Source organism: Erithacus rubecula, assembly GCF_903797595.1.
Source record: "Erithacus rubecula genome assembly, chromosome: 20".
NCBI classification, from domain to species: Eukaryota; Metazoa; Chordata; class Aves; order Passeriformes; family Muscicapidae; genus Erithacus; species Erithacus rubecula.
Genome location: NC_136672.1, coordinates 7,752,120 through 7,764,682, shown reverse-complemented (window position 1 = coordinate 7,764,682; position 12,563 = coordinate 7,752,120). Strand labels below are relative to the sequence as shown.

The window sequence follows — 12,563 nt, the reverse complement described above, 5'->3', positions numbered from 1 at the left end:
CTGACCAAGCAGCTGCACTTCTTTCACAGGAACACAGGGCAAGGTGAGTGCTGTCATAATATTTCTTTGCTTTTGTTGCTAAGAATGCTGCACTCAACACACACCACAAATTAAAGTGGGCAGAATTTCAGTGCATCAAACAAAAGGCATTAAACCACAAAGCCATACTTACCTGAAGGATTAAATCAATAGGGATGTGGCTTCCTCAATAAAAGAGACCAACTTTTAGCTTTCAGTCATGTCACAGCTTCTACCTAAGGACAGTGCTCTGGAGCCCTGTATGAGGAGCAGGTGACAATACTGTGCCATAGCTTAAATTGGTTTGTCCAAGGATAGGAGGAATGTTTTGCCATGGCAACTGACAATTTCAGAAGAAACACCCCCAAAACTCTGCTCTGCTAGAAAATCAGCAGATTAAAAGGTTGAAGGTAATGTCTCAGCAAGAAAATTAAGGTTGAGACAGAAAATGTCTATTTAACAGTGGCTCTGCCAAAGAGTAGAGGTGACAGGGTTCAAAATGGTAAAGCTCTGAATGCTATACAAAACACCACCTGGGCCACAGAAGAAAAATAGTAAAAAAAAAGAGACATAGATAACAATAAGTGTACACAATTACTTTCCTATGGATGCCTTGAAGGATGCTCCAGTCAGAGCTTCATCTCTGTTGCCAAGTCACAGCTGTGATGTCTGAACCAGGCAGTTACACTTCCCCCGTCTCAAACCACCCAGCTAAATTTAGTCCTAAGAAACAGTAAATTCTGACTCAGACAAGACCCTGTCACAAATTCAGCCCAGATGCTGGATTGTCATAGGGCACTACCTGAATCAAAACTTTGCACTGAGAAACTCCATTCTGAGGCTGAGGCTTCTTTGCCCTGCTGGCCTCAGACACTGTGGCTGCATTTGGGGTGTTGTGCCAAGAATTGGGTGGGAAAAGATTTCTCCAGCCTGCAGGCTCTAAGATCTCAGAGTATGTTGTTGGCCCAGCCCAGGATGAGAAAGTCAAAAACTCTGATTTCTCTCCAAAGAAAACCCAAAATACATTTTGAGAAAGAGAAGAACTATTTTTGATCAGGCCAGAGTGTCTAATTTCTTTTGAGTTATTTTATGTGTGTTTCATATCACAACTGAGCAAAAATGACTTCAGGGACAAAGTAATTTCCCCTTTGAAAATGTCAGTGTGTGATGTTTCACCAAATCAAAAATGCAAGCTGGTTTTAAAAAAGAAAATAATCTTCAATCTCTTTTATGGCTGTGTTTGGAGGAGTTGGCATTTATTTGTTGAAAGGTGCCTGCCTTGCCCCAAGTGCAGAACTGCTCATTCTCAGTGCAGCAGTTCTTCAGGGCAGCATTTCAGAGCATTTCAGCCAGAGAGGCAGCTTATTTTTTATGCACGTTTTGACCAAGGACAGTTATTTCTGCATGTATGTACAACATTAAAAAATAAAATTCAGAATATCCCCAGGTGAAGGCAGGCAGTTTCCATGTAAATGAATCCCAAATGGGGGCACACTGTGCTCTTCATTGCTTTTGGAAATTGCTCACTGGGGGTTTCTCAGCAGTTGCTGAGAGTGTTGCCTGTAGAGGTTACAATAAACTTCTCACTGATGCAGACAGTGCACAGTGCCTGTGTAAAATCCTGCCTAGGAACAGGCACTTTTTTCTCTCTACAACTGTATGGCTGTACTTGACCAAGCTTCTCTCCCACCTCATCCCTCCAATGACCTCAGGAACAGCCCCAGTGGTTGATCTAACACCTGCCAGGGTCTGAGAAATGTTTCTACCAATTTAGCAGAGCTGGGATCAATCCTGAGGCTGGGCTCCCAAAAGGCCATCTCTGGAGATGCTGAACATCCTCATTTCTCAGGGGATGCAGCAGAAGCTGAGGGGAAGGAGAAGCTGGCAGATTTAGGTTATAACAGGATATAACACAGACTTCTGGATGTGCAGGTCCCATGGTGGCAGCAGGACACAGCAGCCCCCCAGCAGCTTGGCAAAGGGAGCAAATTGCAAACATGAACTGTGTGATCCCAGGGGGTCAAAAACAAAACACCATTCTGCCCAAGAACACTGGCAACTTGATGGTCAAGGTGGAGTCATTGCTTCTAAAGACAGAATATATGAGAAGAAAATTTCAAATATTGTGGTTACAGACTCTCCTGCTACCTTCTTCCACAGCCTGGTGAAAAACCCATTTGCACCACAGTTTTTTCACAGTGCAGAAGGCCTCCTCTGCTCTGACACAGGTGTCTGCAGATACCCTCAAGCAGCTAGTGGGGAGAAAAACTTTTTTCAGAAGCTGGTGAGGGACTCCTAATTGCTACTGAAAATATTTTCAAAGCAGCAGATCAGCCAGCAGACCCAGCTCCATCCCAGAGGCAAACACAATTTATTTGTCATGTTTCAACAATTTTTCTGCTGTTCATACAGTGTAATTAATCACTTGGCAGGCAGGGGAACACACAGAGGACTGAAAAGGCAGCTCATTCTTTGATATGCAGCAATCGTCCTGTACTTTGGTGAGAGAGATTCACTCTTATTTACAGATGGGAACAGAAGAAAAAAGGTACGTGGCAACTCAATACAGCAACAATTAATAAGAAATAAACAGCTTTGATTAAAACAAGGGCCCTGACATTATTGTACCTTACAACGTGCTCTTCCACTGGTTTGCATGTATGGCTTTTGGCCACTGATTCCAAATGAAAAGGCAACAACTCACATGTAAAAATAGTCTGTCCCTTCACAAGGAGCACTCAGAAGTGCCCTGCTAGCTGATGGTGAGAAGCTTTAAGATCTGTCACTCATCCCCCTCTTCTGTCATCTGTTGAGGTGATCTAGATTCAGGCTCCCTTCAGATTTGAGCAGCCAAAATGAAGAGCTGACAGAGGAGCTCCTGTTCTCATTCCCAATTCCCTGAACTGAGGTGCTCAGACAGAGGAGCACCTAGACCCACACCACTGTTTCTCAGGGCTTGCAAGGCAGATCTTGGCCAGGGAGCTGCAGATGCAGCCAGCCAAATTCCCTGGGAGTCCTGTGGCTAGTGCTCCCAGCTGGCTGGGTGCCCAGGAAGGCTGGAGCCAGCCATTTGGAAATACCAGACACAGGCACTCTGCTTTGTTTGAGCTGGCTCAATCTGGGCCTGGGCTTTCACACACCAGCTTCAGCTGAGCACTTTGTGTTGGTTACCATCTCCAAAAGGCTATCCAAGGGCTCTGAAGTGCTACCAGATGCCCATCACAAAGCAAACTGGACTAGGGAAACTTTTGTCTCCCTTCAAACTGAAGCCAAAACAAGAGTTGAGGCCATAGCAGCAAACACTGGGAAAGGAATTTGGGATTGACAAATTAGCTTCTGGCAAATTCTGAGTATTTCTATTACCTCTCTGAAGTCTGTGAGAGACAGAAATTATACTAATAAACTTGACTGGAGCAGTGCATCAAACGAACAACAATTCAGACTTTAACCAAATCTACAGACTCAACTCACAGACAGACAGAAAAGGTTTATTTGTAGGTCCCAAAGCTGAAGGACTCTAGAACTGCTATCTCCTAACTGCAATCCCATCCTCCTAAATCTCTTTATCCAAAGAGAAAACACACTCTGCAGCCTGAATCAATGCTGATGGAAGTCAGTGGAACATCCTGTAGCAACCAAGTTAGCTCTTTATGTTCTGCATATCACACCTTAACAGCCTGGAGCTCAAAGGCAGAGCTCTCCATCTGCCTGTAGTATCACTCACACACTCACACAGCCTCTCAATACAGGCCATTAAAAACCTTCCATGTAATGGCCTTTGCATCTTGAATTGCATACACAATAAGATTTTTTCTGACAAAGTTTTCAGACATTAAAAGCTTGTTGGCTTTTGCTCTTTGTTTACACTGAAGATAAACAAAAAGTAAAATCAGACCATTAAAAAAAAAAGTCAAATGAAATACCCCAAGCTCCTGATATCGGGGGGTTTATATATCCCTTTAAGTTAATTGCACTCAGTTTTAATTAAAGGCTGGAGGCTTGGCAGTTTTTTCTTCCCCATTTCATTCAACATATGCAAACAGCTGGATCAGTTCAGCACCTCACAGTGGCTCCTGTCACTTCGTCCCACATCTTGGAGTTACCTTCACCTCTTCAGTTTGCTGCCTTTGGCTTCAGAAGCTACAATACAGGGAGGGGGCTCATGGGAGGGCAAGGAGAGTGAAAGCAGAGGACAGGGGAAAATAACTTGTGACAAGGATCAATCTCCCCTTCCTTTCAAGTCATCGTGTGAATGCAGAGACAGCATAACAATGAACCAGCTCAGTACCTGCCTCTGTGTAAGCACAGCCCCTTGGGTGGAATAAAAAAGATGTATTCCTTTTTAAAATATCTATTTGTACCATCACAGCAGTTGTGTCCTTCTGCTGCTTGGGAATTTGAGTGCACCTGAGAATTAGAGAGACTTGCAAAGGGAATACTGGGGTGAAAATCAGATTAGACATTTGTGCCAATGGGAGCTGCCCATAAACTTGATTACAGCACCAGGAATTCACACTCATTAAGGCCTGGGAGATGCAAGGATCACTTACACGTTTTCAGTATGTTCTTTCTTGGGGAACAAACGCCATGAATGGTGTTAGTCTCAAATCCACCTGACCCTCAGCTCTCCTTTGCTTCATCAGCTTGAAAATTCCAACTTCCAGCCACAGCAGAGGCTGCTCATGCCTTTTCCCAGTCCTTAGCTGACATCTAGCGAGCAGTTTCCAAACTGCACCTGCAGGAGCTGGAGATGGGCGATGGAACCAGCCACTCTGGAGGGCAGTGCTGCAGAGGAGCTGTGGGATAAGCATGGGATGTACAACAGTGCACACCATTCCCTGCCCTCTGCCCACCAGGACAGCCCACCTGGCCTGGGCAGGTGTGAAAGGACCTGGTTCTGCTCCCAGGCTACACAAATCCCACTAAGGTGGGCAAACACTGCTGCAGGACCCAACTGCAGTGCTGCCACCCCCAGGGGGCTGGTGGACATCAGGAGTGACCAGCAAGGCTTCCAGCACAGCACTGTCAGATCAGCTCTTTGTGAACAGGGAGGGTCACCCTCTGCCCCCTCCCTGTCCCAGAGGCACAAATCCAGCACTCAAATGGGAAACTCAGCAGCTGTTACCAGGATTAGCAACTGCAATTCCCACCCTCAGGCTCTTCTGCAGGATGGATGGCAGAAGAGGTGCAGTTTGCAGAGTTCTGCAGTTCGTCTTCAAGAGCTCTCCCCAACAAATTTTGTGTGAGAGATGTGAAATCTCTAAGGAACACAGACCCACCTATCACCTGCATACAAAGAGTGTCAGAACCAGCCTGCAACTCTGCATAGCAATAGAACAGTGAGTGTGTGCAGAGCCTGTTTTCATTTAATGGCCTCTATCAGCTACTGCAAACCAAGGAGTTTGGTTTATGGCATCTATTAAGGTAACCAAGCAACAGCATAGTGGCTATCTGTGTTAGTTACAAAAACCAGGGGTTTAGAAACACAGAGTGGTGATGGATGGTGAGGTGCAGGAAATGTCTATTTTTTGTATGGACAGAGGAAACCATTCTGTGTAACTGCCCAGAGTGGTGTAACATCAGCACACCTAGCACATCCTTCCTCAATACATGAGAATTGTCCCCACACTTCACTACCTGTGAAGGTAAAATGCTTTTCCTGTTGATTTCAGTATCATTTGCAGTCTATAACACCACTGACACAGAATCTTCTGAATGCATGATGCTAACTGCACCTTTAATCCTTACTTGGGTGGAGGTGATTAAAACAAAAATAAAGTGAAGGAGGGACTAAGAGATGCTAAAAAAAAAACTCAGTAGTGCTCTACTTCTTAGTCTGAACAGACACTGGCAAATTAAGAATACAACTGAAGACCTTTAATGGTTTAAAAATATGCTACACCCATCAGCCAAAAATACTGTCCAAGGTTTCACACAGTGCATTGTTTCTGCTTCTCAACAGCTGTTGAGTCCTTGTTTACTATCTGCAGAAGGTCCCTGAGGACTTGTTCACCTACAAAGTTTGACTGATTTAATTAGATACAAATCAGTGTTTTCTACTTGTGAGGTGTCAGTGAGCTTGTACAGGGCCTCCACAGCCAGGTGAATACTGAGGGTTCTAAGAGGAACATTGCCTAAATGCTAAATGCTTTCCCACCAGCTAACCTGGGTTAAATGCAGCTCAAACAGTATGGGTGGCTTGCTACCAGCCATGAACATAGGAAAGAGAGTCAATAGGCCAAGTAAAACAACATTTACAATCATCCAACTACACATCACTCCAGAGGCTTCCTCAGCCCACTAACATGAGATACAATTAGTGCTTCTCTTACCTGGTAGTAGTAATCAACATACTGTGGTTGGTAGTGCTGGAGCTCAGAGTTTTCGAGGGACAGGACATCTTTTAGTAACTCTTCACAGCCTGGCAAGGAGAAACAAGAGGAAATGGTCAGGCCAAGAGTTTATCTTCCTTTATGTGACAATGGAGGAAGAAACACTGGTCTGTAGCCAATCTGTATGCATAAAACCTTGAAAGGCAGCTTTGGGATTTATTTAAATAGGTGTAACACAACTCTGCCTTCAGAGTTCTGCTCTGCACACATTTAATGTGTGGAACTTGATAAGTGCAATTATCTCAGCATGGATACACTAGCCTGCAATGAAACTGAAAGCTGAGCATTGCTTGGCTTGGTAAACCACCCTGCAGGGTACAAACCCACGTCTAACCAAGACCAGGCTCTGGAGTCAAACACTGGATTTGCAGGCTTGGCATGAGCTAGCAACTACAGCACATTAGTGTCAGTGGAGCTGCTTCTAATTTTCTCTGGTCAAAAAGACAAAGGGGCAATGCCTAAGTGTCACAAATCCCCCTTCAAAAAAGGCTCTGTCACAGAGTGTTTGACAAGCAAATATCTCTGCACTGCAACCAGAGATTTTGAGCTTCTGTGTTTGCTTTTGTTAACAACCACATTAAGAGCTGGAAAAATCGATGTCTGTGTTTCCCTCAGTCCTTCTCTCATTTGAAAACCTGAGACAAATATAGAAACACTGAAATCACCAAATGCCTCGTTCCCCATGAATTGCCAGTGACTGCACTTGGCAGGGTGAGCTGCAGAAGGCAGTAATGTCAGGCCAGGTTATTTTAGAGCACCCAGCTCAAAGCCTTGGGCCCAGACTGTGTGAAACCTTCTCAGCATGTGTTCTGCTCTATCCTACTTGGAAGCTGCAATTGCCCAGCAGTTATTCCTCCCTTCCATGCCAGCACTAATGCAATATTTGGTTGTGACATTATACATGGATAACACTACAAGGCAGATTAACAGGAAACAGGATGATGGAAGGAAGTGTGAACTGAACAGGTTTATACCATTAGCTGACCTTCTCTCTTGTTTAACATAAAGGAATAACATCTGTGGGGATGATGAGATTATGGTCATGGAGAGGAGTCCCTTGCAAAGGAAATGAGTACTTTAGAAACCAGAAAAAAAATGACCAGAGGTCAATGTTTCTACCTTATCTCCTTTCAAAAGGACAGCCTGACTGGTCTATTAGAGCTAGAGTCACAAACAGCTCCCCGACCTCCAGGGTCTGAAATATGGAGTCTTTCTGTGTCCCCTTTTTGCTGCTCATTTTCTTATCTAAGATTACTCCTGATCACATTCTTTAATTTCCCTTGTCCACTAGAGAGAACCACTTCATGATGGCTCTTGACCTGTCATTTATTCAGCAAAAACACTGGGGAGAAAAGCATTGCCTCCTTTGCATCCAACTGACTGGGTGCAGCCCTCACCACTTCTCCACCAGAGCCACCTGACCCAGGTTTTTACAGCCTGATCCAGAACCTGGCCAAGCACCAGACCCATTTCAGAACATCAGCAGGCATTTAATCCAATTTGTTTACCAAACTGCATAGCTTAAAATGGCAAACAAAGCCAAATCTTGCTTTTATTGCAGCCAGGTTCCATCAGTGCTGGCAGATTCAGGACATCAGTTCATCTGAGCCAGTCTCCTTCTGCAAAGGTGACTTTTTAGTGGGGAGATGTCTGGGTGTGCAGCAGGTACACCCCCTGTGCAGTGCTCTGTGTGCAAGCTGGCATGGCAGCCTGGCTCTCTTCATCCTCCTGGGAAGATCTGCATGTCATTATACTCCATTAAAAAGGGAAGAAGAGAAGGAAATGCTGAGAGACCATTTTCCTCTGAGATTACTAAACCACATCATCACTACCTTGCAGACATCTGAACCTGTTCCAACATCCAGCAAATGAATGAAAAAATGGCCACTGGCTTCAAAAATCTCAAGATGATGCCACTTTTGTATTCCTGTTAAGAACTGAGATTTAAGAAGTTCTCTGTTCCCCTCTTCTCTGTAAGGACACAAATCAGAATATCTACCCTCTGGAGGACTGATGCTGGTCTTTTCCTTGGACAGCCCCTTATCACCAGGAAGGTGATGCAATCAGGTGATGCATCAGATTTCTTATTCTGTGTTTTTCTGCAACAGTGCCGATACAATATCACCTTTTGCTCCCCTCATCTAAATATAATTTGAATTTTTCAGATACTCCAGGAGGGTTACACAATGCTGTAACACAAAGAGGGAACACTGGAGTGTCTCAAATGCTGTGCATGTGTGTTCTTATCCCCAGGATGTGTTCTTATTGGAACAGTGAGCTAAATTAGTGTCTCACAGTCCACACAAAAAAACAACAACAAATCAAGGTTTACTCGGGCAAATCTCAATATGGAAATGGGAAGGTACTGGACAAAGATTTGTTCTTTACTAGCAGAATCACTCCTGAGCAGAACCCTGTGTGCTGAGCTCTGCAGAACTGCCATGGTGGATATTTGAAGCTGTGCAGCAGTGTGCACCCAAGGCTAGAATCTGTCCAAAAATAACCCATTGCAATGAAGCAGAGGAGTAATTTCTGCCTACTTAAAGGACCTCTTGCACTAGAGAAGTCTTATTATTGCTATAAATTCATTTTCCCAGAAAAAGTAGAACTGAAAGCCACTTACATGGCTGATTAGAGATATTTCATTTGGATATCTACCTGTATCATAAGATATTAATGTGCTCAGTGTTCTCTCTCCTCTGCTGAAGTTGGAAAAGTTTCATCTACATTTCTGGGCAGCACTTGGCAAGAAGACTTAGCTGCACTGCAATAACAGTGAGGCAGCAGAGAGAGGAAAGGGTAACCCAGGAATAGCTCCAGGTCCTTGTGCACCCATTGCTGCAGCTCCACTGAAGGGTGTCCCTGATGGAGAAACACTCTGTGAAAGGCTGTGTGTGCTCCATGGAAATCTCTGTGACACAGACTGGTGGTCAGCTTGTGTCTGGAGAAAGGACTAAACAGTCAGATCACAAAATGAGAGTGGCCAGAAGCTGCTGAGTTTTCTTCCCTGGCTAAAGACACCTGATGAGCCAGCACAGAGAGCTTCACTGTCCCTCAAGAGACTCTTTGAAACATGGATGTGTAGGAGTTCTAGTTTAACAAAGCATTGACTCACTCTCTAGTCTGGTCTGTCAAAATTATCTGAGTCAAAAAAATATTTATCCTAACACTACAAATGCAAAAGCAAACATGATTCGTTTGGCCAGAACAGGGTCATCTTTAGACCTAAGCAAAAATTAGAAGAGTCATTTAGAAGTCAGAGAAAGGGAAGACTAGACATGATATCCCTTATGAGATAATTTTAAAAATTTACGCTCAGTATAATTTTAGAAATGGTTTTCACACCCTAACAAACATTCAATTTGCAAACACACATTCTGGCCATGAATAAACTCCATTTTAGCAAAGCTGTTTCCTACAAATGCTCCAAGAAGAGAATTAACCTGTAACACATCAGACAATTTTCACATGCAATTAAGCAATTTTAATACTCTAGGAAATGAAGTCTGATTACCTAATTGAATGTAGCTGGTTTCTGACATTTTTCCTAACAGCAATAGCTTTTTACTTTATCTGCCCTTGGATCATTAGTGGTGTATTAGACTCATTTATAGTTTCAAGGTGTATTTAGTGAAATTTAGTTAAGTCTTAGAAAACTCTCTAGTACTTTTAAGAGTAGCTAACTTCAGTTCATTGAGCAGCTATAGGGTAATTAATTCCAGGAGAGCTCAGCTCTTCACATGCAGTGGCAGTCCTTGTCCCTGGAGCCACCCCAAGCAGCACCCCTGTCAGGAAGTTATTCTTACAGAACAGATAGATCCATCACATCACTTCCAGTTACTGCTTCATTGACATTTGGGATCTGCAGCTATGAACCTAAATGGGTTTATGTGGACCTGGGGGTTTTCTGATGTGCTTTGCTGAAATTCCCATGCTGGTGCAGCTGTCCTGGTCCTAGATATTATAGGCAAATAAATTCCCTTTAAATGACTGCAGTACACCCATCTCTTGGTCCATGCTGGATCTTCAGGGCACAGCTGGTACAACACTTTTCTCAGCTATGGGAATACAAATTAGATTTTATAATTACTTGAAGGAGATGGCCAAAACTTGGCACTGTTTTTTTGAGAAGCATATTTGCTTGGAGCATCTGAATGAAACTATAAAAGCTATTAAGAAAAAAAATAATCTCCAGTGAAACAGAAGGCCAGAAATACTCTGCTTTAGAAAACTTTGTTTTGAAAAAACACCATCAAATTTCATACTGTATTATTTCCATATTATTTCACAGTCCAAATAACCTGTCACTCTCAGACCTAGCAGAACAGCCATTATCCCTTCTGGAACATTTCTTTGAAACTTTGGGCAAATCTGTATTCTTGGAATTTTCATTACAAAGTGCTAGGAACTCACAGAGAAACACATCTACTTTTTAACTTTTAGCTGCTTATATATAGCCTGCTTCTAGAAGCTTTCCAACCCACTGCAGTAATTAGATGCCTCAGGATCTAGGGAAGCACAGAGATGGATTTTTGAAGGCACATAATGGTCTGTGTTACTATTTTGAAGATTCAAAGGTTGCTATTGCTGCAGGTGGGGAAGTGTATAAATTCACAGCTGTGCTTCTTCCACACTGTTAATGAATATGAAGGAGCTCCTACAACTCTCCATTTTCAAATTCCATAACAGAACACAACTGAAATGTCCTTAAAACTTCTACAAGATGAGGGAAAGACTCCCTTGCTCCAGAAGAACAACAGGCTGTATGATTTCATCTGAAAAAACAGTGATTCTGCTAAAGCACACAGATTCACAAATGCAGAAATGCTCTGTGCTGACATGGCTCAGTCTCTCCCATTATAAAAGCAATGAGCCTCCAAACACTATACAGGAGTCAGAATTGTTTTCATAGTTAAAATAATCTATAAATCTGCCTTTGTATTTTAATTCTGCATTAATCTGTGTTCATTTGGATTCTCTCATCTCTGTGAGCTGTAACACCAAGGGCAGTAGGGGGAGCTCCCCCTTAATTTGTCAGGGTTTGGGTACTTTTAAGCAGAATATCAAAACAAAGAGACTATTGGAAAGACAACAGAAATCTTAAAATACAGAGAACAGGTCAGACTCAATTACAGCCTGGTCCTGCAAACATATCTGGCTGTAGAACCCACCAGCCTGCAGAGCACAGGGAATTAACAGCTCCACTCAAGCCATTAAGTATTACAAGTGGCAGAAAATATTTACTCAATCAGTACAATATAAATTCAGAACAGCAAAAACAGCCATTGGTTCTGCTGAGCAAACAGTAATGGTTCTCATGCTGACCCTGCTGAAATTTAATGGGAATTCAGCCTTTGAGTGATGTTCTGGCAGCTCTCTGTGCCTCTGAGCAGTGCCACAGAGCACTTAGGCAAGAGGCTACAGGTGTTATTTCATGGCAATTGCTCTACAGGCAGACAGTTATTAAAGCCCTGCAGGCAGCAGATAGAGAGGGCAGCTTCAGCACAAGTAAAACCTTCATACTCTGGCATTGCAATGAAATTGCTGCAAAGCATTAAATTCAATGGCAAGCCTATCCCTGGCTCTGGCAGAGCCCAGTTTCATGAGGAAAGCAGCCTAGACAGCAGGGACTCAGCACAGATGCTAAGGCAAAGTGCCTTAATCCACAAAAGACCAGCAAAAGAAGCAAAGCTTTCCATAAATAGCAAGCTCCATACCTGTCCAGTATTCCACCCCAGAGCCACAGTGAGAAGGAGCTCCTTCAACACACTTCTGCCCTCTAGCACATTTACCTCCACTTGAACAAGTCCTCTCCACCACTTCCCCAGGTCCTACAGTCAGTGGGATTGCTCAGCCTTACCCACAGCTCCTGCTACTCAGCAGCTGAAAGAAATGAACTGTTCTCCACCTGACAGTGCCAGAGGTACATGATCCAGATGTCATGAGGTCTATCCAGCTCTGAAGCACTGAGGAGGCAGCAAGGCTTGATGTCCATTTGTAGAAGAACATAACACTTCTCATTTGTACCATGCAGGAGTAGACAATGCCCTGGTTTATGGAGGAGAGAGGCCAAGCTCCAAATTTTAGATCCAGGGGTAGGAGTTTCTCTATTAACCAGTTACAGAGCATTAAAGACTCAGATCTTGGGGATTT

At 43.5% G+C, this 12,563-nt stretch overlaps 1 protein-coding gene across 2 annotated transcripts in view; it reads right to left on the bottom strand.

Annotated features, from left to right (window-relative positions):
• RAB11FIP4 (RAB11 family interacting protein 4) overlaps positions 1 to 12,563 on the bottom strand; it is a 105,608-nt gene that overhangs the window by 56,992 nt on the left and 36,053 nt on the right. For both annotated transcript variants that reach the window (XM_079323605.1, XM_079323606.1), the window contains exon 3: positions 6,351 to 6,439. In XM_079323605.1, coding sequence (XP_079179731.1) covers positions 6,351 to 6,439 — 89 coding nt within the window. The remainder of the gene's footprint in view (positions 1 to 6,350; positions 6,440 to 12,563) is intronic.